This window comes from Gracilinanus agilis, chromosome 2 (assembly GCF_016433145.1).
Source record: "Gracilinanus agilis isolate LMUSP501 chromosome 2, AgileGrace, whole genome shotgun sequence".
NCBI classification, from domain to species: Eukaryota; Metazoa; Chordata; class Mammalia; order Didelphimorphia; family Didelphidae; genus Gracilinanus; species Gracilinanus agilis.
The window spans coordinates 506,586,423-506,613,841 of NC_058131.1; the positions used below are offsets into that span (position 1 = coordinate 506,586,423).

Sequence of the window (27,419 nt, forward strand, 5' to 3'; positions counted from 1 at the left end):
AAGATTGGTAAGGGTGGGCAATGGGGGTCAAGCGACCTGCCCAGGGTCACACAGCTGGGAAGTGGCTGAGGCCGGGTTTGAACCCAGGACCTCCCATCTCTAGGCCTGACTCCCACTCCACTGAGCTACCCAGCTGCCCCAATAATATCTTTTTTAACACAGTATGCAATCCAAAATCTAAAAATGAAAATAAAGCACTTATTACATTAAAACTGAGAGGCAAAAATCGCATAAAGGAAGGAATAGACTCGAAACTTTAACACCTAGGGTCAAATGCTGGCTGGGCCATCAATTGGCTTTGGGACCTAATACAAATTATTTTACCTCACAGGGATTTAGTTTCCTTGTCTGTAAAATTAGTGATTGGATCAGATGAATTCTAAAGTCTCTCCTATCTCTAACAAACATTCTGTGATTCTAGTATACTAAGACAATCAATGGAGCTGGAGTTACAAGTCCTGAATTCAAATAATAACTCTGGACAGCTTGTTTACCAAGAGATCTTGGGCAAGTTGCTTCCTTCACCTCTGAGCCTCAGTTTTCTCAACTGTTCAATCAAGAGGCTAACAATGCTTACTCTGCCTACCTCACAAGACTGTTTTGAGGCTTGAATAGGTAGTGAAATATGAATATTAAGGGTTATTATTATAGCAATCACGATCTGTGTGATAACACAACTGGCCGAGTCTCAGAAATATAATAGAGATTTATCAGGTTTACTTAATACTAAGAAGGGCCTGGATATATAAAATATGACCAATTCACAGAGACATCTCAGGTCTCATCTTTTGGTGGAAAACAATAACAAGAGGTCATGTTTTTTTACAGGCTTGCAAAGCACTTTACAAAGCAAAGCTCATTTGTTCCTCACAACTGGAGAGGCAGGACAAGGAATAATGATTCCCATTTTACAGACAGGAGCCAAGCTTCAAAGGCATGAACTGACTCAACATCATATAAATAGAAAGCCTAGGAGTCTGCTACATGAGCCAACACACTTCAGTTCCTTGGGTGGGGCAGATAATACCTCCGGTTTATCTACTTTTATAAATGCTATTGTACTCTTTCAGTAACTCTAATCCTATAGCCATAATTGGGTGCTATATGGCTGACATATTGCACACAAAAAATGGATTTGCTGCTGTTTATGCAGACACAAATGTAAGAGGTCTGTAGCCAATGTCATTTTATTTCTCCTAAAAGAATGCTGCAGGCGTATGTAGCAAAAGCAGGCCCCACTCACATAACAGGAAAGTTCTTGGACAATGTTTCCAAATCACAACTTCCTATGAAGGAAGGAAATGGATTTAAGTCTCTTAGGAAGCATGATCTAGACTTCTAGCCAAAGATGGCAGCATAAGGACACATGTTCAAGAATACAGAAACTTAACCTTCTAGCCCAGTGATGGACAAACTTTTTAAAGAGGGGGCCAAAGGAAAGGAAATGCTCTGTCAGTCTGTTTCTAAGGCAACTCTTTTGAAGTTTCATTGTATTGTATCCTACTCATTGTATTCATCAGATTAGGAATAATGTCATGTGGCCAGATAGAACATTTCAGGAGGCTGCATCTGGCCGGCTGGCCATAGTTTGCCCATCACCACTCTAGAGTGAAAAAAAGAATTTCTATATTTTGTTGACCTTTGGAGAAAGAAGATGACATTCATTGTCCCTGAGGTTAGAGGAATAAAAGACTTGCTCTTCTATGAGTACTTATAGTGAATGTGGACTGGTATTCAAGGCAACTTTATATAATCCTAAAATGACCAAATAACACATCCTTTGAGAACAGGTTAGTGCTTCAATATCCATCTCCAATACATACACAAACATAGTCCTGAGATATGAGTCAAGACTCTTATGAATAATTTCTATTTAACAATCAAATATTAGTAAAGACAGGCTTTACCTGTAGAACATTTTAGAAATGAACATAGTATAATATTCATACAGGGCTTCTCAGACAGAAATTTTCCTCAGCAGTTGATTTTAATTCAATCCCTAACAGTTACGGATTCCAAACATCCTTGAGCTGGCAAGGACCTTAGAAGCCCATCAACTCTAACTCTTTAATTTTACAAGTAGGGAAACTGAGGCCCAGAAAAATCTATATGACCCAAGGTCATACAGGTAGAAACAGTACTAGGATTTGAACTGAAGGCCTCTGACTAAAACCCAGCATTCATTCCATGGTATCATGCTGGCTCTCGAACTGTGTAACAACACACATAATCCTTAACTGTCTTTGGAGACCATACTGCCTTCGGAAGCATATGGCATGATTTATATGAGCTACAGTACTCCTACCATTTGCTATAGATAAGACATCAAATTCAAAACCTGGCACATTAATTGTTGTATGCACACTACCAAAATGCTCAGCTTAAGCAGCAATTAAAATAAAGTATTTACTACATAATTAAAGGAAACCACTTTATTTCAGATAGAGTCAACAAAGGAGGTACCCAAGAAACTGCTGATTATATTAGAGGGGGAAAAAAACCAGGATAAAACTGCAATAAGAACTGTGGTTTCATTAAAATTATTATTTAAAACTATCTCATATAACTTATGATTGTCTTAATAAATCTTCTTCTTCTTGTTTTAAGTAGCCAATATCTAGCAAATAATAATGATGTATGAAAAATACTAAGAAATAACTTTGTAGGCAGATCCATTTTTCCAGTGTCTCAACAAGCTTCATTCCATATGGCACCTCATGAACATGTCTTCCTAAAGTTCCAACTTCCTATTGTCATTGTGAATGATCTGATAACCTGACTATTTCTGTGTGATCATCTTTGGAGGGTTATTGTATTCTTGGCGCTTTCCTCAGTATCCAAAAATTTAAGGGATTGGGCATATCCCAGAGACCTCTAGGGCACTTCCAGTTTTGTTTGGGTATCAAGACAGGCATTATTAAAAGCAAATTAGGTCTTCAGTTAAACCTTAAGATAGAACAAATGTAGGGGGCAGCTGGGTGCCTCAATGAATTGAGAGCCAGGCCTAGAGATGGGAGTTACTGGGTTCAAATATGGCCTCAGACACTTCCTAGCTTTGTGACCCTGGGTAAGTCATTTAAGTACCACACTGAAGAGGGAGAATCCTTCCACAGGCCTAAGTGAAAGATCAGTTATTGTATTCCATGTTCTAATGAATAAGCAGAGTATTGTGGTACAGTGGAAAAGTGGTGGTTATATGTCTACCAGATTCAATCCTGTCTCTACTACTTATTATTGGTGTGAAACTGGGCAAATCGTATCACCTCTCTGAGCCTCAACTTCCTCTGGGTAAAATGACATAAATCTGACCAGAGGACCTCTAAAACTCCTTTATCTTCAAGTATTTGGTTTTAGTGTTTTTAATTCCATTTAATCACAAAAGACTATAAAAGAAAATGTAATGCTATTACTACAATTATATAATATATATATATATATATTAATTATACACCCTGACAAAGGCTTTCTTTAAAATAACATACTCTTTTTTATCAAATATTTAAAAATAGAAAATGCGCTTTGGTACATATTTGCCATATCTATATATGGACACCATATATGGTTTTCTTCCTCTTTCTCATAAGGTCCAAAACTTATGTATCCTTCCACAAGGATCAGAGAGAAAACTGGCCTTCATATCCTGATTGTGATACTTCCTAATTGTACAATTATGAACAAGTCACTCAGCTTGTCTTAGCTCCAAATTTTATCCTCTATAAAATGATATTGACATCACCATCGCCACATGTTACAAAGAAAGTTCTCTATGAGCCTTCAAGTTACCAGTGCAGTTCACGTAGGCATTTTTTTTAATCTCCTGATTTTTCTATAAGATAAATGGATACAAGGCCTACAGCTTGATCCTGACCTGTGGGACCTTGACCAAGTGACTCAGCTTCTTTCAAGCTCAGTTTCTTCATTTGTAAAATGAGGGGATTGGACTAAATTATATGTATGCCCACTACAGCTCCACCTCCTATAGTCTTGATTCTACAGGGATCACTGAACATTTTTTTTATCAGTATTCATTAACTAGGACCTATAGTGAATTCAGCAGATATCTGGAGTTGTCACAATTTTCAGTAAGTTCTACAAGCATTCAGAAAGGTAACATTCAGCACACAAACTTCAGCATGGAATTGACTTGCCAGTGTCCCTTAAACCCTCAGAATACTTCTCGATATAGTGTCAGATGACAGATGGTATCACACTGATGTGATCCCTTAGTCTTTCAATACTAATCATTCAAAAGAATTCTTCCTTTCTCCAGGTGGTAGAAATGACAACTAAGAAACTTGCAAGGGATTAGGAATGGGTCAATGGCTGACTAGGTGATAGTGAAGGTGGTTCAAATGTGCAGATCTTTTAAAAATGTAAATGAAATGTATATTTTCCTAGAGCAGAGCTATATCACATATGTACTTAATGTATGTAAAAATGTATATGTACATATGCATATATACTCATAGGATGGAACAGTAGCTACATTGGCTCTTTGGGGCAAAATGCACAAGGCTAATAACATGATGTTCCTTACTGGACCAAAAATCACTGGACACCTCCTAATGTAAATGTAAATGTAAATATTCCGACCTCAAAAGCCCAGGCATCTGGATTCCTGAGGTAAGAATCGTTGGGGTTTAGTAATCCCACAATCATCCTTGGCCCAGTTAAAAACATCACACCCTTTACCTTGTCTACCTGAGCCAGATAATGCGCCCAATATGTTTATATAGCCCTTCAACGTCCAAAGTACCCACCTGGCGTTTGTTCAGGTGTCCCACCGAGAGCTGGAGCAGACTGCTCATGCCTGGTCAACCTCACAGCTTAAAAATCAACAACAACTCTATTTAAATAAGCATTAAAGACATCTTGAGCCTAAAAAATATACTCAATTCTTTAAAAAGCTACACTGGACAGTAAGGACAAGTTCATTCTTCCTATTCATCATTAACAATAGGTAGGGGGTGTTTGTACATCAGACTATGCAGGCTATTATAATGGTATCTCTGAGCTCCACAAGAACCAGAAATCTGGCTTCTAGCCTCATTACCAATTGTCATGGGTATTATTACACGAGAAAACAACAGGTGGGGGAGGGGCACACTAGAGCTAGTCTGCAAGGTTGTGAAATTGCTTTTTTTTAAAAAATTGTTAGAGAGAAATGAAATGAGATCATTGATCCCAGCTGCTAGTTTATAGGATCCAAATCAATTTCACCTGAACTCATTATAAGGTCTAGCATCCCTGGGGCTTATTCTCAAGTGACTTTGCTTCTACTGAAAATACTAGGCTGGCCCCTTCATTTCTCTTTGCACCTCATCCTTGCCCTGGAGAAGATTTATTTATCATTCCAAGGAACTCTGTGGGCTCTCCCAATGGAAGAAGTGCCATATTTTTCATAACTTATCAGAAAATCAAGATGTAAAGGGAAAACAAAAATTAAAAAATAATTATGGTTAAAAATGACCATGTTACAAAAAGCTGTCTACTAATGCATGCCAATGTCAAATTAAACCTCTCAGCTTATGATAGGATCCAAAATGTGTAATATGGAGGTGTTTCATTGATTTCACTGTGATTATTTGGGGATAAGATAGGGCTAGATAATTAACAAATTAAATGGTGATATAGCAAAGCATATGCATTCTTTTATGGGATATGGCTTTTTTACATGTCTCATGCAGGAGCTATTTCTGCTTCTTAATGTTTTTCTCATTCATTAGAATACAGAAACTTCTGATTTCTTTCTACTTTTTCTAAAGGAAAGAACTACAAAGAATGACCTTTGAAAAGGGAGATAAATATAGATAGATGGATTTTAAAACGTAGGACTCCTACTTTCCTCTCAACCTTATTTTCCCTTCAGAGGAGCAATTATGAGGATTTGATTTGGTGAGGGGTTTGGGGGTTTGTTAGATGCTTCTAATCAGGGAGCAGGAGGAAAAAAACAAAATATGTTCTAAAACTCATTTGTAACATTTTATTCATTCCCAGTTCTGGTATGGCAGGTTTAACATACATGCTGATTATTAATAAAGTAATTCTTATATTTATTGTACTGGAAACAGAAAATTCAAAGCCTGGAATCCCAGTTTAACAGTTGCATCTCTGTGGGTTAACAATGGCCAGGGAAGGCCATGGCCTCTTTTGTTTAAGAACTCTCCCTCCCATTACCTGCTTCTATTAGCATTTTGTCACAGTGATATAACCAGGGCAGCCCAGAACTGGTTAGAATAACTTTTGCACATTAGAGTTGATCTTTTAGGGAACCTGAAAGCCAAAGCCTGCTAAAAATAGCTCAGTTGACCAAAGAAGCAACTCACTTTCTGTGAACATTAGAAACACAACAAGTAAGCCTCAGAAAAGACATTACACAGGCTTTATCATAGGATGCGAGAAGATACTCAACGAATTTTGGAGGTTAGAGTTTCAGGAAGGGAGAGTGCCCTCTTTGATTCCACAGGCCCTTTCACGCTGTCTCTCAGGGAACGCACACTTTTCTGGCGATTCCTTGCAAAACGAGCTCTCTTGATCTTCCACAATGCTGCATCACTGAGGTTAGCAACATTGGTCCTTACAGCAGTGATCGCTTTGCAAATAGAATTAAAAAGTTATCATTTTCCTCAGTCTATGCCATTGTAAAAGAATCTTCACACAAGATCAATGTATATATGTTGTGTGATTACTTGAAAAATTTTTTCTCATGTATCATGTGGGATGCACACTTTTCTAATGAGTTGGGGTGAGGGGGTGGCATTCATGTCTGGTCTACGCATTTTATCTTTAGGCCAAAAGATCAAGATACCTAATTTTTTTTAATTCAACAGGAAAATATATATAAATGTACAAAAACATAAGTGGGTGCTCCCAAATGTGCATCAGATTATTATTCATGTAAATCATGCAAATAAATGATTTGTAAATATGTAACAATAGATTAATGGGATGATAGCACATCATATAAATTTGCCCATGCACAACTCATTAACTCAAAGGTCAAAATTTGGATCTAAGCACAATGAATAAACAATATTAAAGATGCAGGCACAAAATGAAATGATTTGGGGCCCTATAGGGCAAGAGTACCAGCAAATGAGTGATGGCCATTTTGTAGTTAGGGCACTAAGGTATCATTAGAACCAAGAAGACAAGAAAAACTTAACACTCTCTCCATAACAAGAGGCAAAACTACATGCAAAAGGACCTCTGCTCATCCTGGCCTGTTCAAAAATATGAATTGCAGCCTACCTTAAAGTGTCGTGTCTCTGCTATACTTACTTGTTGGAAAAGGAAACTCTTTGTTGCAATCCAAATGCAGCTGAGCCTCCAGGGAAAGGGTCTCAAATCTATTAACAAAAAATTCCCAGCTCAATGCAGGTATGTCTTGCTTTAGAAAATGTAGGAGTAAAAGCTTGCTAAGAATTGTGGGTCTATCTTTAACAACTGTATCAAACTGGAAGTCAAGGCATAGACATAGACCCTGTTGGAGAATAAAAGAAAAAATAACAGATATGAACATTTTTAGGTAACATCCAGATATAATAATACTTTAAGGTTGACAAAATAGTTTATCTTCCCTATAACTCATTTGTTCTTCATGAGGTAAGTGATGCCAGTGTTATTCTCCCCATTTTGCAGAAGGACACAGTGAAGTTAGAGAAAAGAAATGACTTGCCTAAGAACACACAGCTAGCTCATGGTTTGGATTCAAACAAATTCCTGACTTCAAGTCTCATGCTCTTTCCACTACATTCAAATAATAGAAGGAAGAAGGATCTTACAATCATGTATTTCAAACAGGATTCAGTGAAACTAGGTGAAGTCCTTGAAGTCATATGGTGAGTTGCCGGCAGGGCCAGGCCTTGAACCCAGAGCTCCCAATTCTCAAGTCCAGTGCTTATTCCACTATGCCAGCTACTCTCCAAAGAAGGCAGCTTTCTTATTCTCAGGCATGAATCTTCTGATTAAATGAAAATGAGGTTTCAAATTGAAAATACTTTTCCGAAATTTTATAAGGAAATAACTCAGGTAAGAAACTTGTCCAAATCAAATTTGGGTTCTGATTCTAATAATGTATGTACTGAGTGTGTGGTATTGATGTTGCTTTACAGTGATTCCCAAAGTGGGCGCCACCGCCCCCTCATGGGTGCTACAGTGATCCAGGAGAGTGGTGATGGCCACAGATGCATTTATCTTTCCTATTAATTGCTATTAAAATTTTTAAAAATTAATTTCCAGGGGGCTAAGTAATATTTTTTTTCTGGAAAGGGGACGGTAGGCCAAAAAAGTTTGGGAACCACTGCAAAGAGAGGTCAATTTACTTCTGAGTTGCTATCTCCATAGATAGGTGTGACCAAGTTCTCTTGGTTCCTAGGCAAGTTATGTTCAATATTTGAATCACAGAAATTTGAGTAAAAGTAAATTACTACAAATTTTATATCCCACTCAGTAGATTAACTTGTCATCCAGTGATGAGCAAACTTTTTAAAGAGGGGGCCAAAGGAAAGGAAATGCTCATCTGTCAGTCTGTTTCTAAGGCAACTCTTTCGAAGTTTCATTGTATTGTATCCTACTCACTGTATTCATCAGATTAGGAACAATGTCGCACTGCCCAATAGAACATTTCAGGGGGCCACATTTGGCCCACAGGCCATAGTTTGTCCATCACTGTATTAATCAATTAATTCTCCAACCAATTAATCCTATTTAATTTTCTAGTCTTTAATTTACCATAACAACAATATTAATATAAACTCACATTTCCACGAGGTTTACAAAACATATGTTATCTCATTTGATTCTCACAAAAACCCTGTGAAAAAGGATACTGTTATTATCCTCATTTTGCAGTTGAGGAGAGTTAGGCAGGTAGAGGTTCAGTGACTTGCCCAGGGTCACAGATAGGAAGTATTTGGGGAATAACTGAAGCTCATGTCTTCCTGACCCCAACTTCAGCATTCTATCCACTATGCCACCTGGCTACCATCAGAGCAATACACTTCCAAAGGGAGGTTTTGGTAATAATATCACATTTTTATAATCCTATAAAGTTTACAAAGTGCTTTCCTCACAAAAGATAAAGGTGAAGCTCAGAAAGGTTAAGTGACTTGCTCACAGTCACCCCAGCTAGTAAATATCAGAGATGGGAATCAAACCCAGCTCCCTTCATTTAAAATTCCATCCCCTTTTTTTACTATGCCAAAGGAGCTTTAGGAACCTTATAAAGGAACAATGTTCCATTCATTCTCCTTGGCTGGTTCTTTTGTATAACTAACTTGAAATAGTCTGAGTTCCATTAAGAAAAGATCTTCAAATGACTCTTCATTATTGATAAATAAAGCAAATATAATCAGGGTTAGATGAGACCTTAAGAAAGTACCTGCCCAGGATTTGAGAGATCTTCCAAGCCCATCCACTTATATCTGGACAGAATCAACTAGCAAACAAAAAGACTAATCTTTTAATGTCAATAGGAAAAAAAAGGAGTCCAGAAGGAAACTGGGTTCTTAACTTTCTGTGAAGTTTGTTTTTTGGGGTTATTTTTTGTTGAAGTTGAAGAGGTATGCAGGTGGGGAGCTAAGACAGAGCTTACAGAAGAGCAATAAGGATCATCTATTCCTAGGAACCTTGTCTAGTTGAATGGTTACAGAATTTCTCAAGCCTGCCACCAACTTGGCAAATTTGGTCCAATTCTTCTCTCTACAGCTTGATGAACTTTAATAACACTCTGGGGGCTATGGAGGTAAATAAACTCTCCTGTTCTACTCCTACTCCTACTCCTTCAAGGCAGGAAAGGCAGATCTTCCTGATTCCCATATGAACCCCATTTTTATAGCAGACTGAACTCAGACCCACAGCTTGGAGAACTTAAAGTGGATTTTTTTTCTCTTTAACATACAAAATAGGAATAAAACAATGTTGATATTCTAGGCCAACACTTTCAGCCTTATCCAGAAGAAGAGAACATCAGTATTGAATACAAAGATATATTAAGACCCTACCAAGGTGTGCTCAATCTTCCCCTACAGATTCCCTTAGTATGTCTCCTAGCACCATGTGTGCAATGAAAAATTGCTTCTTGCTTCTAATCAGATTTTTTAAACAACTCAGACAATTTCAGTCCATCAAAATCCTTTTCCATACTAAACCAGAGTAATATTTCTAATAGTGTACCATGTCCCCCTAAAAAATGGGAGATTCCTTCTCTCTCATAGTTTCCACATACATTATTATTACCATACTCTTTTTTTACTCCTACAAATAATAGTCTAATATTTTATCCTTTATAATTTCCATTTTAAACTCAAGAAGCTCTGGTTCTACTTCTAGTGTCATCAATAGTATATGTATGCGTGTATGTGTATGTAAAGAGCACTTTGCAAAGCACTTTATGTGTGTATGTGTGTGTGTATATATGTTTAAATATAAAATAGATTTTAAAATATACATGTACATGTAGACATAGCTAGAAGATTAAAAGACTTACCCAGATTCACACATCTAGTAAGTGAGGGTACTGGAATTCAACCTCAAGATATTCCTGACTCCAAGTTCACCCAATTTATTTAACCAGTTTCAAATTCTCCTAGCTTAATATCTAGTCCACTTCTCTCCATTTTGTCCACAAAGAAAGCCTGAAAGACTTCTCTGAAATCAAGGTAAACTACATATTCCATTATAATATTTAGTTACGCTAAGATATTGAATCAGAATCATAGACTCACAAAATTATAAGGAATCTCAGAAGCCATGAATTCCAATTTTTTTTCATATAGAAATCTCTACAACAGTGTTTTCTAACTCAAATAGAAAAATGGACCATTAAACCACATGTAAGGATCTCTATGAGCCATATATTGATTTAGAAAACCACATATTAACATTGTTTATGTTTTATTGTATTTTTATTTTTTAAAATATTTCCCAATTTAATCTAGTTCAGGTCACACTCACAAATGCTACAAGCTATATGTAGCTGGTGGCCCACAAAGACCCAGAGAACAAAGATTTCTAATAAAGGGATACATATTGTCTTATGAGGTAGATAATACCATCTTCAGACAACTCTAATTATTAGAAAAATGTCCTTACATAAAAACTCACATCCATAGGTCATTTTAACCTTTGCAAAGCACTTTACATATGCTATCTCCTCTGATAATCACTACCACTACTTGAGGTGGATTCTGTTATCTCCATTTTACAGATAAAGAAACAATCTCATTCAAGCTAAGACTGTCCCAGGTAAAATACCTAGTCAATTCTGAGGTTGGATTTGAGTCCTGCCTACTAAATCCACATAATGTCCTAAATGGAGGCTATCTATCTCTCTAATTTTTTCACCCAATGCTCTCACTTTTTACCTCTGGGGCAAAGTAAAAGAAGCCAAATCTTTCTTTTACAATTATAACTCTGTGAATACTTGAAAATAAACTACTACAATTCCCTAAATCTTCTCTTCTCTAATATAAAATGACCCTAATTTTCAACAATTAGTATGGTTTCCAGTTCCCTCATCATCCTAGTTACCCTCCTCAGGACAAGTTATGGATTACTGATATCAACCCAAAAGTGAGGCACATTGAGCTTGTATATCACAAGAAAACCTGAATGATTTTATAAATGTGATCTATCAATTTCCCCCATTTTATAATTATGATAGTGATTTTTAACCCAAGAATAAGGCTTTGTGTTTATAATTAAATACCAAATATTGGCTAATTTTCTTTGAACCATCATTCTAGCTTCTCTAGATCTTAAAATATCCTGGCACTTTTATTTACCGTTTATTTACCTTGTTATTTATCCTTCATAACTTTCTCTTATCTGATAAGCTGATAAGCATAACATATATGTTTCATCCAAATCACTGATTTTTCTTCTTAAGTTGAATAGCACAGTGCCAAGGACAAATCTTTGGAAGACTTCATTAGAGAATTCTTGCCAAACTGATTATTTACCTGTCACTGTTTACTTTGGGGCTCCAGTCATTCAAACGTTTTCAAATTTTCCCAGATCTAATATCATTTAGTCTACATATCTCCATTTTGTCCACAAAGATAGCCTGATATAGACTTCATCAAATGCTTCTCTAAAACCTAGGTAAACTGTGTATATAGGTCTCATCTGAATAGTTAGTATTGTAATGTTATCAAGAAAAAGAAATAACCTTAGCTCTCTGTATCAGGACATTGACTGGTTCTTAAAGAAGCCATCTTAGTGATCATTAATTTTTGAAAGTCCACTAACTATATTGGTGAAATTTCTAGGACATGAGATCATACTTAGTAGCCTATAATTTTGTAGGCACTACTTCTTTCCACCTTTTCCAGTTTTCTTCTAGTGTTAAGTATAGTAGAAAAACAATAGAGGAGGAATCCAACAACCTGGGTCCTGACTCTTCTTGGCTGTATGACTTTATACAAATGGTTATCCCTTCAAGCCTTGGTTTCATCTTCTAAAATGAAGAAATTGGACTAGTCAGTAATGGTGAACCTTTTGGTAATGGAGTGCCAGGCTCTGCTCCCCCAACTCTACAAGATTGAGTGCCATGCCACTCCCCACGACCAAGGGCCAGGTGTCTCCCACTTACCCCACATAGGGGAGGGAGGAAGCACTCCCATTGGGCTGCTGGGGAGAGGGACAGGTGAAATCAGGGATGTCCTCAGGGAGGGTAGAGAAGGGGAGGGGACTAACCCAAGCTCTCTGCTCCCCTCCAGCTCTTCTGTTTATAAGCCAACCACCTTATCCACTGTGTGCTCCCACTGGGCTACTGGGCAGAGGGGCAAGGATGTGAAAAATGTCATCAGGCACAGTGGAAAGGGAGAGAAGAGCAGCTCTGCCTTAGTCCCTTTCTAGGAATGAACTCTAGGGAGAAATGGAGGGTAGCTACATGCCAACAGAGAACACTCTGCATGCCATCTTTGGCACCCAAGCCATAGGTTCATCATTACTAGGCTAGAGAATCTCTAAGATCTCTCACAGTTCTAAAATTATGTCTTTTTAGCTATGGAATGGGTTATGATTTTTCCCAAAAAAAAAGTTTTTTGTTTTTCTGGTATGAGGAAAAATGTTTATAAATTTTATAGTGCAATTTAACGTGAACAGAAAATGAGAGTTATTTTCCTAAATAAAATTAATTGGCATTTCCTTAGCATTTACTCTCTAATAGCAATGGTAATCAATATAGAAACAGACTGAGAGGCGCTAGGGAAAACCTGCCTAAGATGAAAGAATAGCTAACAGGTTTGATGGTAGAATCCAGATCCAAAAAGCTCTTAATGAACTAAAACATCTGGCCAACTCTAAGATAGAATGCAAAAGGGATAGATAAATGTGAATTCTTTATTTGGAATCAAAAAATAAGCTGCAGGGCAGGTGGGCAGCTCAGTGGAATGAGAGTCAGGCCTAGAGACAGGAGGTCCTAGGTTCAAATCCAGCCTCAGACACTTCCCAGCTGTGTGACCCTGGGCAAGTCACTTGATCCCCATTGCCCACCCTTACCACTCTTCCACCAAGAGCCAATACACAGAAGTTAAGGGTTTAAAAAAAAAGCTGCAAATAATAAGATAGAGGAAGCATGGCTACGTTTCAGTTTATCTGAAAAAGATCTGGAGGTTTTATGGATTATATGCTTAATATGAGTTAACAGTGACTCGGTAGCTAAGAAAACTAATGTGATCTTGGGCTGCATCAAGAAAGGTAGAGTATTCAAAATTCTGCTCTGATCAGATCAGATCTGGAATATGATGTTCAGTCCTGAGGGTCAAATTATAGAAGGGATACAAATAAGCTAGAAAACATCCAAAGATGAGTATCTAGGATGATAAAAGTCCTAGAGAATATGACAGATGAAGATAGGTTGAAGGAACTGGGGATAGTAAGCCTGGAGAAGAGAAGACCTAGGAAGCACATGAGAGCAGTCTTCAAGTATTTCAAAGGTTGACATGTGGAAAAGGGATTAGACTTGTCTTACTTGGCCTCAGAGGACAGAACTCAAAGAAATTGCTAGTAGCTGGAGAGAGGTAAGCATAGACTCCATGGAAGGAAAGAAAATGTCCTAATAATTAAAGTCTCAGAAAATGAAACAGTCTTGTGAGTTAATGTGATATCCCACACAAGGTAGTGAAGCAAAGTCTGTAAGACCATCAAAATGTTGGAGAAGATATTCTTGTTCAGGTAAAGGTATCTGAAGGCCTCTAAGGTCTTGTCCAACTCTGAAATTCTCTGATTCTGTAAAAATCTGTCCCACATGATCAAGAGTGGAGAATCCGTGTGCCAATTAAGGTACCTGTAAAGCTGGCCTCTTTATGGTATCAAGCAAGAGCCCTGCTCTTGTAGCCACCGCAGGGTTGACATCCTCTACAGCTGTCAGAAAGCAGCAGAAGGCATGCGCCAAAGAGTACTTCAGCAGATGGTTTTTAGTCACTGAATGAATGTCCAGAAACCGGCACAGGACTGCCACTTTCTCCACTGCAATGTAAGGGGAACAGGACAAAGAGAATGTTGGCATTGATTCACATAGGATGAGAACTGCACACAGAGACCAGATATTACCCAAAGCAATCCCCAAACACTGGCTTTAAAAAAAAAAGTTTGCCTTTTTCTACTTTTCTAATTCAGCTGTAGAATAAGAAATAACAGAGTAATCTCTTTACTCCCAAGGATTTCTGGTTTTTTATTTTATTTTTGCTCTTCAGCTTAACTTATGTGACCCAGATTCACAAAGCATTCCACATTTTTTTCGATAATTATCCTTTACCCCTGAGACCTCAAGTAATACTCCTCTGATAACTATGATATAGTAGAAAGAGCACTAACCTTATATTTAAGAGAACTAGATTTGAGTCCTGCCTTGATCTTATACTTTAAAATTAATATCAAGCATGTTCTAGCTACCTCACAGCATGGATGTACGGAAAGCACTTTGTACATCTTAAAGTAATATATAAATTTGAATTATGATTACTGCATAATTGCTTTATAGTTATTTGTCTACATGTCAAATCTCTTTATTAAACTATTAAGTTTTACAAGAGCAGAGAACAAATCTTAACAAAATATTTCTCATATACAAAACATAGTGTTAAGCATACAGAATATCATAAATATTTGTTAAAATGAATTGAATTGAATTAGTTGAGATGTGTTTAAAGGCATCCACTTCTGCCTTTTTAGTTGTTTTTTCAGCTTCTGGATATTTAAAATATCTTCCTAGCATGATAAACCCAATTATGGGATGGGGGGAACAAAATGTATGTTTCTAGGAATTCAACAAATTTCACACTAATTCATTTAGTTGCTTGATAAAATAAAAGGTCTCTGCAAGGTACTCCCAACTTCACAGGGTCTGGAGATTGAGGGAAGGCCAGAACAACTAGAATACCAGAGAGTGAGGTAAAGGAGAAAGCTCTCAGGAAGGTCGAGGAAGAAATGATCTCTCCCCTATGGGATCTGAGGAAGACAAAGGTCATATGAAAAAGGAAAGGTCCAAGATGTTCAATGGAGGAGGTGACACTTTGGATTTTGAAGGAAATAAGAAGCTGGTGTGCCCTGAAATGGGGCAGGGAGAGAAATGCAGAGGCTTACCCAAGGCATGGGAGAATATATGAACAAATTTTATTCAAAGCAAATTTTAGGCCTGTGTCTACACTGGACCACAAAGTATGGCATGGCACAGTCAACGGGTCAGTATACTTTTCCAGCCCTACAACACATTATTCTCCTTCCTGCATTCTAAAATCCAGTCAAACTGGCCTCCTACTGTTCCTCATACATAATAGTCCATCTACACGTGTCTGCACTTTTTCACAGCCTGTCCCCTCTCTAGAATGCATACCTTCTCGCCTCTACCCCTGGGAACCCTGGCTTCCTTTAAATCTCAGATCAAAAGCCACCACCAGGGAGAACTTTTTCTGAATCCCTGAATGGTTTGTGTCCCATTCTACCTAAATTACACTCTATTTACATTGTATAAGGTTTATATTTATTTATTTATATGTGTCCAAGTTGTTTTCCCACAGTAGAATATAAATTCCTTGGATACTGAAACTTTTGAGTTTTTGTCACTATAGCTTCATTACCTGGAAGACAGCAAATAATAGTAAGTACTTACTGATAGCTAATTGACTCTATAGGGACTTCATAGATTATAGGATATACAGTTTCCTCAGTCAGAGTGGAACTAATAAGACTCTCCACCTTTTCAGGTTGTAGTAAAGATAGCTTTTTTTTAAATCTCAAAGAGCTATAGAAATACGGGCTGTTATGTAATAACCCATATTTTTATATTACTTTATGATTACAGAAGACTTTTACATATTTGTCATTTGATCCCATATAAAATTTGAATAATATGATTCTTCTCGAATTAATCTCCATTCCTGGAGAACATTCTTGCCTTGCCCCCTTCCTACCTGCCTACTTAAATCCAACCCATCTTGCAAGAACCTGGAAAAGCCTTTCCTGATTATACCAATTCCAATCTTTTCTCTTTTTTTCTGAACTCCCATAGCAATTATTACTTATTTTATTCTTATTTAAATTTTTTAACCTTACACTTCCAAAACAGACTGAAGGTAAGAATCAAATGAGTTAATACAGATAAAAATATTTTATAACAATATCAAGCAATAATGACAATAAGCTCCTTCAGATATGAGACTTTCCTCTTTTTTTATCTTTATAACCCAAGGTACCTTTGACAGTTCTAAAAAATCATTCCCACGACTTTGTTAAATGAAATGTTGCTGGGGACCCACTGAACCTAAAGTAAAAGACACGAGTTTAATGCCTGATCCTGCTATTTATTATTTGTGTTACCTTGGTACTCCATCTCTATAATCCTCAAATCTCCTCTTATGGAAAACTGAGATAATAATACCTTAAAAGTATGGGTTATAGGGATCAAATGGGAAAATGTATATAAATTTCCCTTTATATAGACCTCTTTTGCCATTATCATATTCTATCTTGTATCAAAATTAATTGTTTATATCCAATCTCTTATCTCTGTCTCATCCTTCCCTATTAGATTATAAGCTCCTTGAGGGTAGAGACTCATCTTTATATTTACAATATTTAGAAAGAGTCCTGTACATATATGTTGGATAAATTTTTGCTGAATTACAGTGAATTGAGTTGAATAAAACTAAATCAAACTGACTTTATGGCCATAGAAAATCTTGTACTGGGTGCCTTGCAAAGGAATAATGACAAGATAACATAGAAGTTCCACCTACTTCAGAGGTCAGAGGAGAAACCAAACAAATCAGTAAACAGATGAAGGTTCTTTGAAAATGAGGGAGAAGAGGACCAATAATAAATATAATGATTAGATTCAATAAACTGTCTCACTGCTTGAAGAAGAAGCAGCAGCTAACTTGTTCCTTTTGATGTCCTCTGCCCCCAGGATAAACCTCAAGTTAGTAGAAAAGTACCTGCTTCAAACCTCATTTTCCAGTCTTTGCTATTGAAATTGCCATTTATGATTGTCCAGAAGATATCAGCACCATGAGGAAGTGACAAAGCATGAAGAAGGAGAGGAACAGCTAGTGAAGATAGCTGGGAGAATTCAGATTTGATAACTCTCCAAAGGCTGCAAAAACAAAGGAAAACATACCCTTGTTACCAAAAATTTTCTCATAGCTAACATTAATATAGTGCTTTAACACTTGCAAAAGCACTTCACATGTTATCTCATTTGATCCTCATAACAACCTTGTGAGGTAGCACTTTATCTGTACATCCCTTTTACTTCCCTCTCTTTATCACAATTATTTGTGTTTTCCTCCTAACTCCACAACACAACTAGATTGCAATCTTCTTGAGAACAGGTTCTTTTTATCTCTTCCCTGTGCTGAGTACTTAGGTACTTAGGAAATGTTTGTTAAGTGAATATACTGTATAAAGGCCATTCTTGGTTAGATTCATGAAGTTAATAGGAATTTGGAGTAAAAAATAGGTACAGTCTTATCAGACACAATGTATATTTGCATCAGGAAGGAAAATGTCCTTGTGGGAATAAAGACATCCAACACCTTGAATTCTCTCTATATAATAGTGACTATGAGCTGTTTTATGCTAAGAAGATTAACTTCTTAAGGTAACACTTTAGTTAACTGTAAAGAATACACAATTAACCTTTTCAGTGGTTCAAAATTATCCCAATGCTGACCCATGATTTTGGTTGGATTTGGATTCTATGATCTTATGAACTATAAAGTCTTTCTAGTTCTTAGATTCTGTGATTAAAATACTACTTGCTCCAAGAAGCTTTCCCTGACTCCCTTCAACCACCAGATCCTCTTCCTCTTTTACAGAATCATAGAATTTGAGGTTTAGAAGGGACTTTATCAACTAATCTACAATCCTTATATGAAAGGATTCTCTCACCTAAACACATATTATTCTGCATCCTTCTTATATATTTGTAACATCCTAATCTGTAACATATTTATCTGTTCATTCTTAAAACTACTATTAAATTGTAAGCTCTTTGAGAAAGTCTGGATTTTATTTATTCCTCTCTTTTAGCATCTAGTGCAGTGATGGTGAATCTTTTAGAGATCGGGTGCTCAAACTGCAACCCTCACCCCACATGTGAGCCCCCTGCCTTGCCCCAGACAGGAGAGGGAGGAAGCGCTCCCACTGGGCAGAGGACTGGGTGATGTGAGAAATGTCCTCAGGCACACATGGAGAGGGGGAAGGGAGCAGCCCCCACTGGCACCCATGCCATAGGTTCTCCATCATGGGCCTAGTGCAAACATGTTATATAGAAAATTATGAGTTAAAAGTCAGCTTCTCTGACTCCAAATCCAGCACTCTATCATTGAAGACATTTAATAAACATTTTATGAACTAATTTAATGAACTACAACAATGTATAATGGACAGAAAATTTGGTTAATAGTTTACAGAGGCAGCCACTACCATTCCAACATCCTAATAATAATGTTTATATTATGCTGTTAAGTTGATGCAAACACCTATAAAGTCTGTAGTACAATTATATTGTCCTCATTTTATAAAAGAGGAAACTGAGACTCAGAAGGTTAAATGATTTCCCCAGGATGACAAATCCAGAATGTGTCTGAACCAGAACTTGAACTCAAATCTTCCAAGCCCAAGACCAGTGTTTGCACTTGGCCTTTCCTCCACACTAATGTTCCAGTTTTAATACAGGCCTATTAGTCCTCCATGCTCATATGATGACGAAATTCTGCCTACTCAGCACTCCTCACATATGCTCTTCTCCTCAGCTCTCAGCCCTATTCATACCAGCTCTTCTGTTATACTTCAGCTTCCTTTGCCTGTGCTTAATATGGGACATAAGTTCTTTTGTGAGCAAATTCCCCCGCATCATAACACTTTTCACACCAGGATTTCTACTGACCCACCTTGACTGAAATATTACTTTGTACCTCCTGACATCTAGACTGTTGCTCCCACTAGCCTAATTTATAAGGCCAGAAAGCATATTCCTCGATCTCCAATGCCACTTCCACGCCATTGTTCAGTCACAATAATTATATGATAAGCTTCTCTTTTCTAAGATCTAAAATACCTTGTTATATCACCCATTCTCTTTTCTCATCACAATAAAAGCTATCCAAAAATCAAGTGACTATTTTGGTAAGAGAGAAGTTTTAAGTTCAGTAGAGGTTTTTAACTAGGGACTATACAACCCCTTGCAATGCATGTTTCCTATGATCCATACACTTGACTCTTCCCCGTCAAAAGTTACCTTTCCTTTTATACATATATATGTATGATACATATATGTATGTAATCATAAGCACTTACTTATCTGCATGCTCTCTCCTCCATTAGTATATAAGTTCCTTCGGGTCAGGAATTATTTTTGTGATTTTGACTTTTTTTAATACCCAGAGCTTAGCATCATACTAGGTACTTCTAGGAAGAGTTCACTAAATGCTTGTCAATTAATTGATCTTCTGGGGCAATTTGCTCTTTACCTCTTTTATGCCACTTATCCTGTATCTCATTATAATTATTTGTGACTTATCTTTTCTTATTCAACTATTTTTAATTAAATTAAAATTAAAAGTTGGTTTTTTTTTCAAATAGGGATGTGGAATAGTGAAAAGAACAATTGATTTCAGATCAAAAGGCCTAGCTTCCAGGCCTGGCTCAGATGTTAACTAAGCAAGGCACTTAACCTCTGAGGGTCAGTTTCTTCATCTCTGAAAAATGGACAATAATACATATAAAGCTTCATAGGGCTTTTCTGAAAAAAAAAAGCACTTTATTAATTTGTAAATGTAATTCATTATTATTCATCTTTGTTTTTTCTACAAGTACTATCCATAAAGCAGCAAAGTGGTACAATATATATGTATAGAATGTTAGACTAAGACTCAGGAAGTACTGAATTCAAATCTGTCCACAGAATCTTACTAGCTATGTGTCTCTGGGCAAGTCATTCAATCTCAGTCTCAGTGACCTTTTTATGGCCAAGAGGAATACTCAGGAGTACTTCAGAACAGAATGAGTAACTCTTTTTTTTCTGACAAAGAATTCTCGGACTCCATTCTGTGGCAAAAAGTATTGATGTTGTCTACCAATATTTTTCATAGTAGATATTTGACTTTTTTCTAACCCCATTTTTTTCATTGGCAAGTTGAAGTTAATACTTCCTCTGCCTTGTGTTGCAGAAAGATGGTAAAGATTGTTCCAAATTCCTTAGGAAAAAAATGCTAGTTTATCTAAGATAATATTATTAGTAATATCATCAAAATGCTTTGACACTATTAAAAATTATTTTTGTTGTTCAACCATTTCTAACTCTTTGTGACACCATCTGGAATTTTCTTGGCCAAGATTCTGAAGTATTTTTGCCATTTCCTTCTCCAGATCATTTCAGAGATGAGAAAACTGAGGCAAACAGTGTTAAATAACTTGCTCAGAGTCACATAGGAAGTAAATGTCTTAGCCCAGATTTGAACTTAGGTCTTCCTGACTCCAGGCCTAGTACTCTATCTACTGCACCACCTAGCTTCCCCTTACTCCCCCAAAAAGATTCTAATAGACAAATGTACTTTCCTGCCTCCCTGCCTTTGTTCATGCTGTTGCCCCTTTCTAGAATGCCCTCCCCTTTCATCTCCATCTACTCAAATACTATATACATCCTTCATTGTACAGCTCAATTTTCCCCTCTTCTGAAAATGCTTTCCTGGTTCCTAATAAGTTTGACCCCTAGAAATTTCAAATAAAAGAAAGGGCAAGTGCTTTGTGTCCAACTGCAAATAATACTTATTGTCAATGGTTTAAGTTTAGGGGAAAAAAAGGAATATGACAAAAATCACATGTACTCGTAAGATTTTAGAGCTGGAACAGACCTTAGGGATCTTTTAGTTCAGCCCTCTCATTTTACAGATGAGGAAACTGAGGCCCACATCATAGGGAGTAAGTAGTAGAGTGGAAGCTTCAAACCCAGGTCCTCTGACTCCAATTCCAATGTTCTTCCCACTGCACCACACCACCTCTAAGCCATGTCCACAATGGATTCTCAAGCAGCAGAAGGGTAGCTGTCAAAGGCAGAGAGACAGAGAGGGCACCAGCATACAGGCAATAATCATGTAGGCCACACAGCTGAGGTGCCGTCTCACCAGCTGCTATCCCAGCTGGGAGCCATTAACAATTAGCTGTTAAAGCCCACATCAACGATGTCTCTGACACTTGTAATCTTATTGTTAGTTGTTTATATCACCCTGAATGAGCTATCATACTGCAGTGTGAAGTACTATGTGAGTGCACAGGTAGAAAAAAAGCTAAAGAAAAAAGACATGACCTTGAGAATTCACTCTGCAGAGAATGCAAACCTGCCCTCTTATCCTTACCAGTAAGTTCATGGGCCTCCTACTACCCATACCTGTTTTAGAGTGGCCCAGAAAGGTATAGCCTATTTATATGTTCCCAGGAGAGTAGGGAACACTATGATACACTACATAGAAGCACATAAGTTAAGAATTGAAAAAGGAGTTCAAAATGCTATCTATTCAACCAATACCCTCTATGATATAACCAGTAAATGATCATGCAACCCCTGCTTAATGATCACCCAGCAAAAGTGCTCCCTCCTGAAGTAATTCATTCTCCTTTCAGAGAGTTCTAGTTGTTATCCAGTTTTTCCTTCCCTCAAACCAAATCCTATCTTTCCACAACTTCCACATGTTGCTTCTAGTTCTATTCTTGGGGGCCAAACAGCATAAACAACAAAGTGAAATTCCTCTTCTACATGACATTCCTTCTAATATTTGAAGTCAAAAATCACAAAACCAAAAAGTTTCCACCTCTCTAGACAATACATTCCCAGTTCATTCAACTGATCCTTCATTATCCTAATTACCATCTTATGGACACTCCCAACATGCAAAAACATAGATGCCCAAAATGTGTAGGACCCTAGATTAGAGCTGAAAGGAACCTGGGAGGCCATTGAGTCTATCTCTTCATTTTATAGATGAGAAAACAGGTACAGAGGTTAAGTGACTAGCCTAGCATCACACAATGAGCTTATATCTGAGGCATTATTTGGAAGCAGTTCTTTCTAAGTCCAACATTCTATTCAATACACTACCTAATGCTCCAATTATATTCCTGCAAAATCCAGCATGAATATAACTTCCTTTATTCTTGATATAGTGCCTGTCTTAATGCTATTTGAGTTTTGCATGAATTACTTTTGGATACCATAGCGTGATGTAGGTACATACTGAGCTGGCAGCCTACTCAATCCACAAGGACTTTCTCAGATGAATTACTTGTTAAATCTCCCCCCATTTTGTTCTGGTGATGGTGATTTTTTAAGCCTGTGAATAAAGTTTTATTCATATAAAATTTCAAATTAATTCACATTTTAATCAAATCAGCCCCACATTCTAGCCTGTTGAGATAATTTTCTATACAGAGTTCATCCCATGTTAACCTTTCCTTTTAGTTTTTGTGTCATCTTCAAATTTCAAAAACATGCCATCTATGCCTTTATTCAAGTCATTGTTAAAAATGCTGGAGGACTAAATGCAATCTACTAGAAATCTGTTTCCAAGTTAACGTTAAACTAGTAATGATTACTTTTTGGGCATTCAATTGGCTCCTTACAAATTATCTACTTTATATTTCTTCATCTTCTAGATAAAGAATAGCACTCACCAAATTACAGTTTTCAAATTCTATTATCTTTCATTTATTAAAAAACTGATACAATATTTGCCTTCCTACTATGCAATTTCATTTAATGCCTTTGTTTTAAACTAAGTGGAATCTGTGACTTACTAGTAAAAATAAATACCTCAGTGGTGTCTTAATGGTTTGAACAGATGCAGCCCCACTGAGTACTTTGGACATAGCATGTTGGTTTTTTCCTGAGGGGACTCTATGTGAGTGGTAGTGGGAAACATGCAGGTATTATTCAGCTAAAACAAACCAAAAACTTGTTTTTATTATCCTCAGTATTCCTTCAATATTCTGAGCTTTATCATTATACTGAAGCATGCTCTTTTTATGTTCATTTTAGTGACATGTTCATGCTTCTATCTTCTATACAAGTCTTTAAAATATAAATGCTTGATTAATTCCTTATACGTTAATATCTGGCTCCTTAGAAAACCTCCTTTTTGCATTCTCAATGGAATTATTTCTTTTCACATCTTCACAATATTATTCTTGATATTTCCCCATGCCACCTATAAGATTGTAGAATCTATCATATCAATCTAGGGAACATGTTTGCTTTCCTCTCCTTTATCACAAATTCTAAACTTATCGCCAAAGTTCCCATCATTTCCTCTTCAGCTTCCAGTTTCTCCTTATTGATCAGAATAAGGCCCAGTATAGCAATCCTCCTTGCTGGTTAATCTACATTTTAAAGAATGAAATTATAATTAAGAGAAGCCAAGAAACTATTAGCTGCTCTATTTTTGGCTAAAAGACAGACCAAATAAATGTTTGAAAAATTAAATTCCCTTATCACTATTTTGATATGCCTCCATTACCAAACTTACAATATCTCCCAAGCTCATCTATTTCCTTTTTCTGTCCAGGTGGTCTGTAGTATAGGTCACTTCAATATCATTCTGCTTTCTTCATCTAAAATCTTCACCTAAATTCTTTCCAACCATGCCTCTACCCTTTCATACACAGATTTCTTCATATGAGTTTATCTTCTTATTGCCATACATAGTATAGTACTACTCTGTTATCCATGCCCTTTTATCTATCCTATTTATTAAGAAGTATCCTTTCAAAGTTATAATACAACCATGTATTTTATCTCATCAAGGTCTACTGATACCTACCTATAACATCAAATTTGCCTCCTCTTCTAGTTCATCCTGCTTATTATTTATATCTTGGGAATTTACGTAAATATATCTAAGGCAATGTATTTTATTGCTAACTTTTTTTCTTGGATTTTTTCTATTACTATTCTTTCTACATTGTAGCTACTCTATATAGTATCTAACATTAAAATGCATAAGTTTTCTTTTTCCTCATCTCCTTCCAGTCAAAAGCCATTTTGCCTGATCTGCAAAATTTCAAACAAATACACTTTAATAGCCTTCTTTTGAAGTAATCTATCTTTAGCCAAGAATCTATTATTCATATGTTTGGATTCACTGTCCAGAAATCCTAAACAAAATATTTATGCATTGGCAAACAGCAAGAAAGAATTCAGGAACAGGTTTGAGCTAAATAGATTGCCAAGATGGATAGCTACTACAAGGTAACCTATTCACAAAATCATAGGACATTAAAGCAAGAAGCTGTCTTAAAGCAAATCTATAATCTAACCTATTCATTTTTTTAATGTGAAGAAAATAAATTCAGGGAGACAAAGTGAATTGTCTAAAATCATGTCATAACAATTCATATTTATTTGAAATTTATAAAATGATTCCTTAACTCTTAACATGAAATCAGCACAAGCATTGCTATTCTCATGTTCTAAATAAAGAAATGAAGGGTCAGAGAGTTTTCGTGACTTGCTCATGATCAGATCACCAAAAAGTGCAATAGGTAATATTCAAATCCAAGATTCTTGACTCAAAATCCATTGGTTTTTTCCTCTAACCCAGTGATGGGCAAACTTTTTAAAGAGGGGGCCAAAGGAAAGGAAATGCTCATCTGTCAGTCTGTTTCTATCTTTCGAAATTTCATTGTATTGTATCCTACTCGTTGTATTCATCAGATTAGGAATAATGTCGCACAGCAGGATAGAACATTTCAGGGGGCCACATCTGGCCTGCAGGCCGTAGTTTGCCCATCACTGCTCTAAAACATACTATCTTTTACCCTATGTTTCCCCTTCAGAAATCATTTTCCATTTATTCTATTTTATATTTACTTTTTATGTACATATAATTTTCCTCAAGTAGAATGTAAATTCATGGAGAGCAAGAATTACTTGAATTTTTATCTTTACACCCTCAGCATATGCTTGACACATATATGTTTAATAAATGTGTTCAATTTAATTGCATTTATTTTTACATATCTATGGACTTGAATTAACTTGAATTCATATTACTTCCCTTTCCACTAAGAATTAATATCAAGAAAAAAAAATAAGGAAGGATATGGTTTTCAGTAATGCTACCTTGACTAAGAAATAAGAATCAAATGAGTCACATTAAAATAAGTAACATTCAAAACATTTTTAGGGTCAAAGTCTAAAATGCAAAGATTTACAATAATCCTCTGATGGAAAACTTACCTGGCAATTAACATATGATCCTGAATGTATGCTAAAAACTGTGGATAATCCTTCCTTGCAATGTACAAACACTCTCCATGAAGACAGAGAATCTTCAGGCAGTTGAGCATGTTAAAAAGAATGTCGGGCTCTTCAAACTTTGCCATTTCCTATGCAAATAATCACATGTTTACTGCTTTGCTCAACTATTTCACTTTATGATAAATATATGCATATGTTGCAACATTATAAAAAACCTTACCTGGAAAATGGTATATATTAGCCTTAGAGTCACTGGAAGTTGCTGGTAACAAAATTTTCTTTCAGTATCATTCTTTATCACTGTCAAGAAATAATTATACAAAGGATTAATGTAACTCTCCTTTGAACCCACCAGGAGATGACTCAGTAAGTTTGACATCCATTAAACTGATATTCCATAGGTTTTAAACTATTTAAAGTGATAAGTCCATCTGGAGATCATCTGGTCTATACTCTTCATTTCCTACTGAGAAAAAAAGGCCATGAAATAACTTGATTTATTAAATGCCTACTATATATAAGACTGAAATGTGCAAAATTAGGAGGATAGCATTTCTGCCCTCAAAAGCCTTGTAGAGAGAATTAAACATGTACACAAACATACAATAAAAGTAAAATACGATAAGTGTAGAAAACAAACACAAAGTACTAGGAATTAAGGTTTATATGTATCTTGAGAAATTTGTAAAGGAGTGGTATTAAAATAAACATAATTAGTTAGATTCTACTTAATAGAAATTTACAAGAATGGGAGGGAAATAAGTGCAAAATGCTCAGAAGCATTTTGTACTTGAAGTACTACCTTCTTGAAATATTTCTTAAATTATTTTTTCCAAGAAGTAAGATGTCCTAGTGACAACAGCACTAGACTCAAAAGATTTAGTTCAAAGGCCAGGTTGGCTACTCACTAGGTACAAGTATATATAACACATATGCATAATGTATAGAGAAGATGAAAAATGGTACCAGCAGATAGGAAGATAAAATTTTCCCAGACTACAAGGTCTGTATTTCTGTCTAATATTCTCATTTCTTCTCCCCACCCCTCTCTGCCCCTACCAATTAAAAGGTCTTTCAGAACATGTCATATCTATCTTTGTATGCCTAGACCAAGTCAATTGCATCAAACACAGTAGGTGCTCCATAAGTTTTTGGTGAAAGAAAAAAAGGAAAAGGAAAAGCCAAGGAGGCAGTTTTAATATCTGCCCCATGAAAAATACCTGAGAATCAATAGGGGTTGCGGCTATGGGAAAGAATTGGGGTTGCTTCAAAAAAGATAAGTAAAATCAATAATAAATATCGATAAGAGTATTCACCATGTACTTGGGAAGTTAATTTTGTTTTTAATTTTTGTTCTACTCAAAGTCTACCATTTGATATAAATAAAACTATAACTAGTGATTATAAATCTTATGTTTACCTTAGTGCTATAATGTCAGGGCAAAAGAGAAACAGCATCAAGTAACTTGAAAGAACCCACCCAGGTGCCTAAGGAAAATAGCAAAACAATTGAAAGACAGTAATTACTCTCTCTATGAGAGTCTAGCCCAAGCATTCTTACTTTTTTTTTTTTTTTTTTTTTTGGTCATGGCCCATTTTGGCAATCCGGTGAAGCCTATGTAACCCATTTTCAGAATAATATTTTTAAATACATAAAACA

At 36.3% G+C, this 27,419-nt stretch overlaps 1 protein-coding gene across 3 annotated transcripts in view; it reads right to left on the reverse strand.

Annotated features, from left to right (window-relative positions):
- Window positions 1-27,419, reverse strand: part of UNC79 (unc-79 homolog, NALCN channel complex subunit) — a 310,022-nt gene that overhangs the window by 122,190 nt on the left and 160,413 nt on the right. For 2 of the 3 annotated variants that reach the window (XM_044662137.1, XM_044662138.1), the window contains exons 18-23: window positions 25,980-26,059; window positions 25,739-25,887; window positions 17,442-17,599; window positions 14,294-14,475; window positions 7,282-7,483; window positions 6,413-6,592 (exon numbers count right to left, since the gene is read on the reverse strand). In XM_044662137.1, coding sequence (XP_044518072.1) covers window positions 6,413-6,592; window positions 7,282-7,483; window positions 14,294-14,475; window positions 17,442-17,599; window positions 25,739-25,887; window positions 25,980-26,059 — 951 coding nt within the window. Of the gene's footprint in view, window positions 1-4,760; window positions 4,827-6,412; window positions 6,593-7,281; window positions 7,484-14,293; window positions 14,476-17,441; window positions 17,600-25,738; window positions 25,888-25,979; window positions 26,060-27,419 lie in introns of all 3 variants that reach the window. The other variant, XM_044662136.1, reaches the window with a different exon arrangement.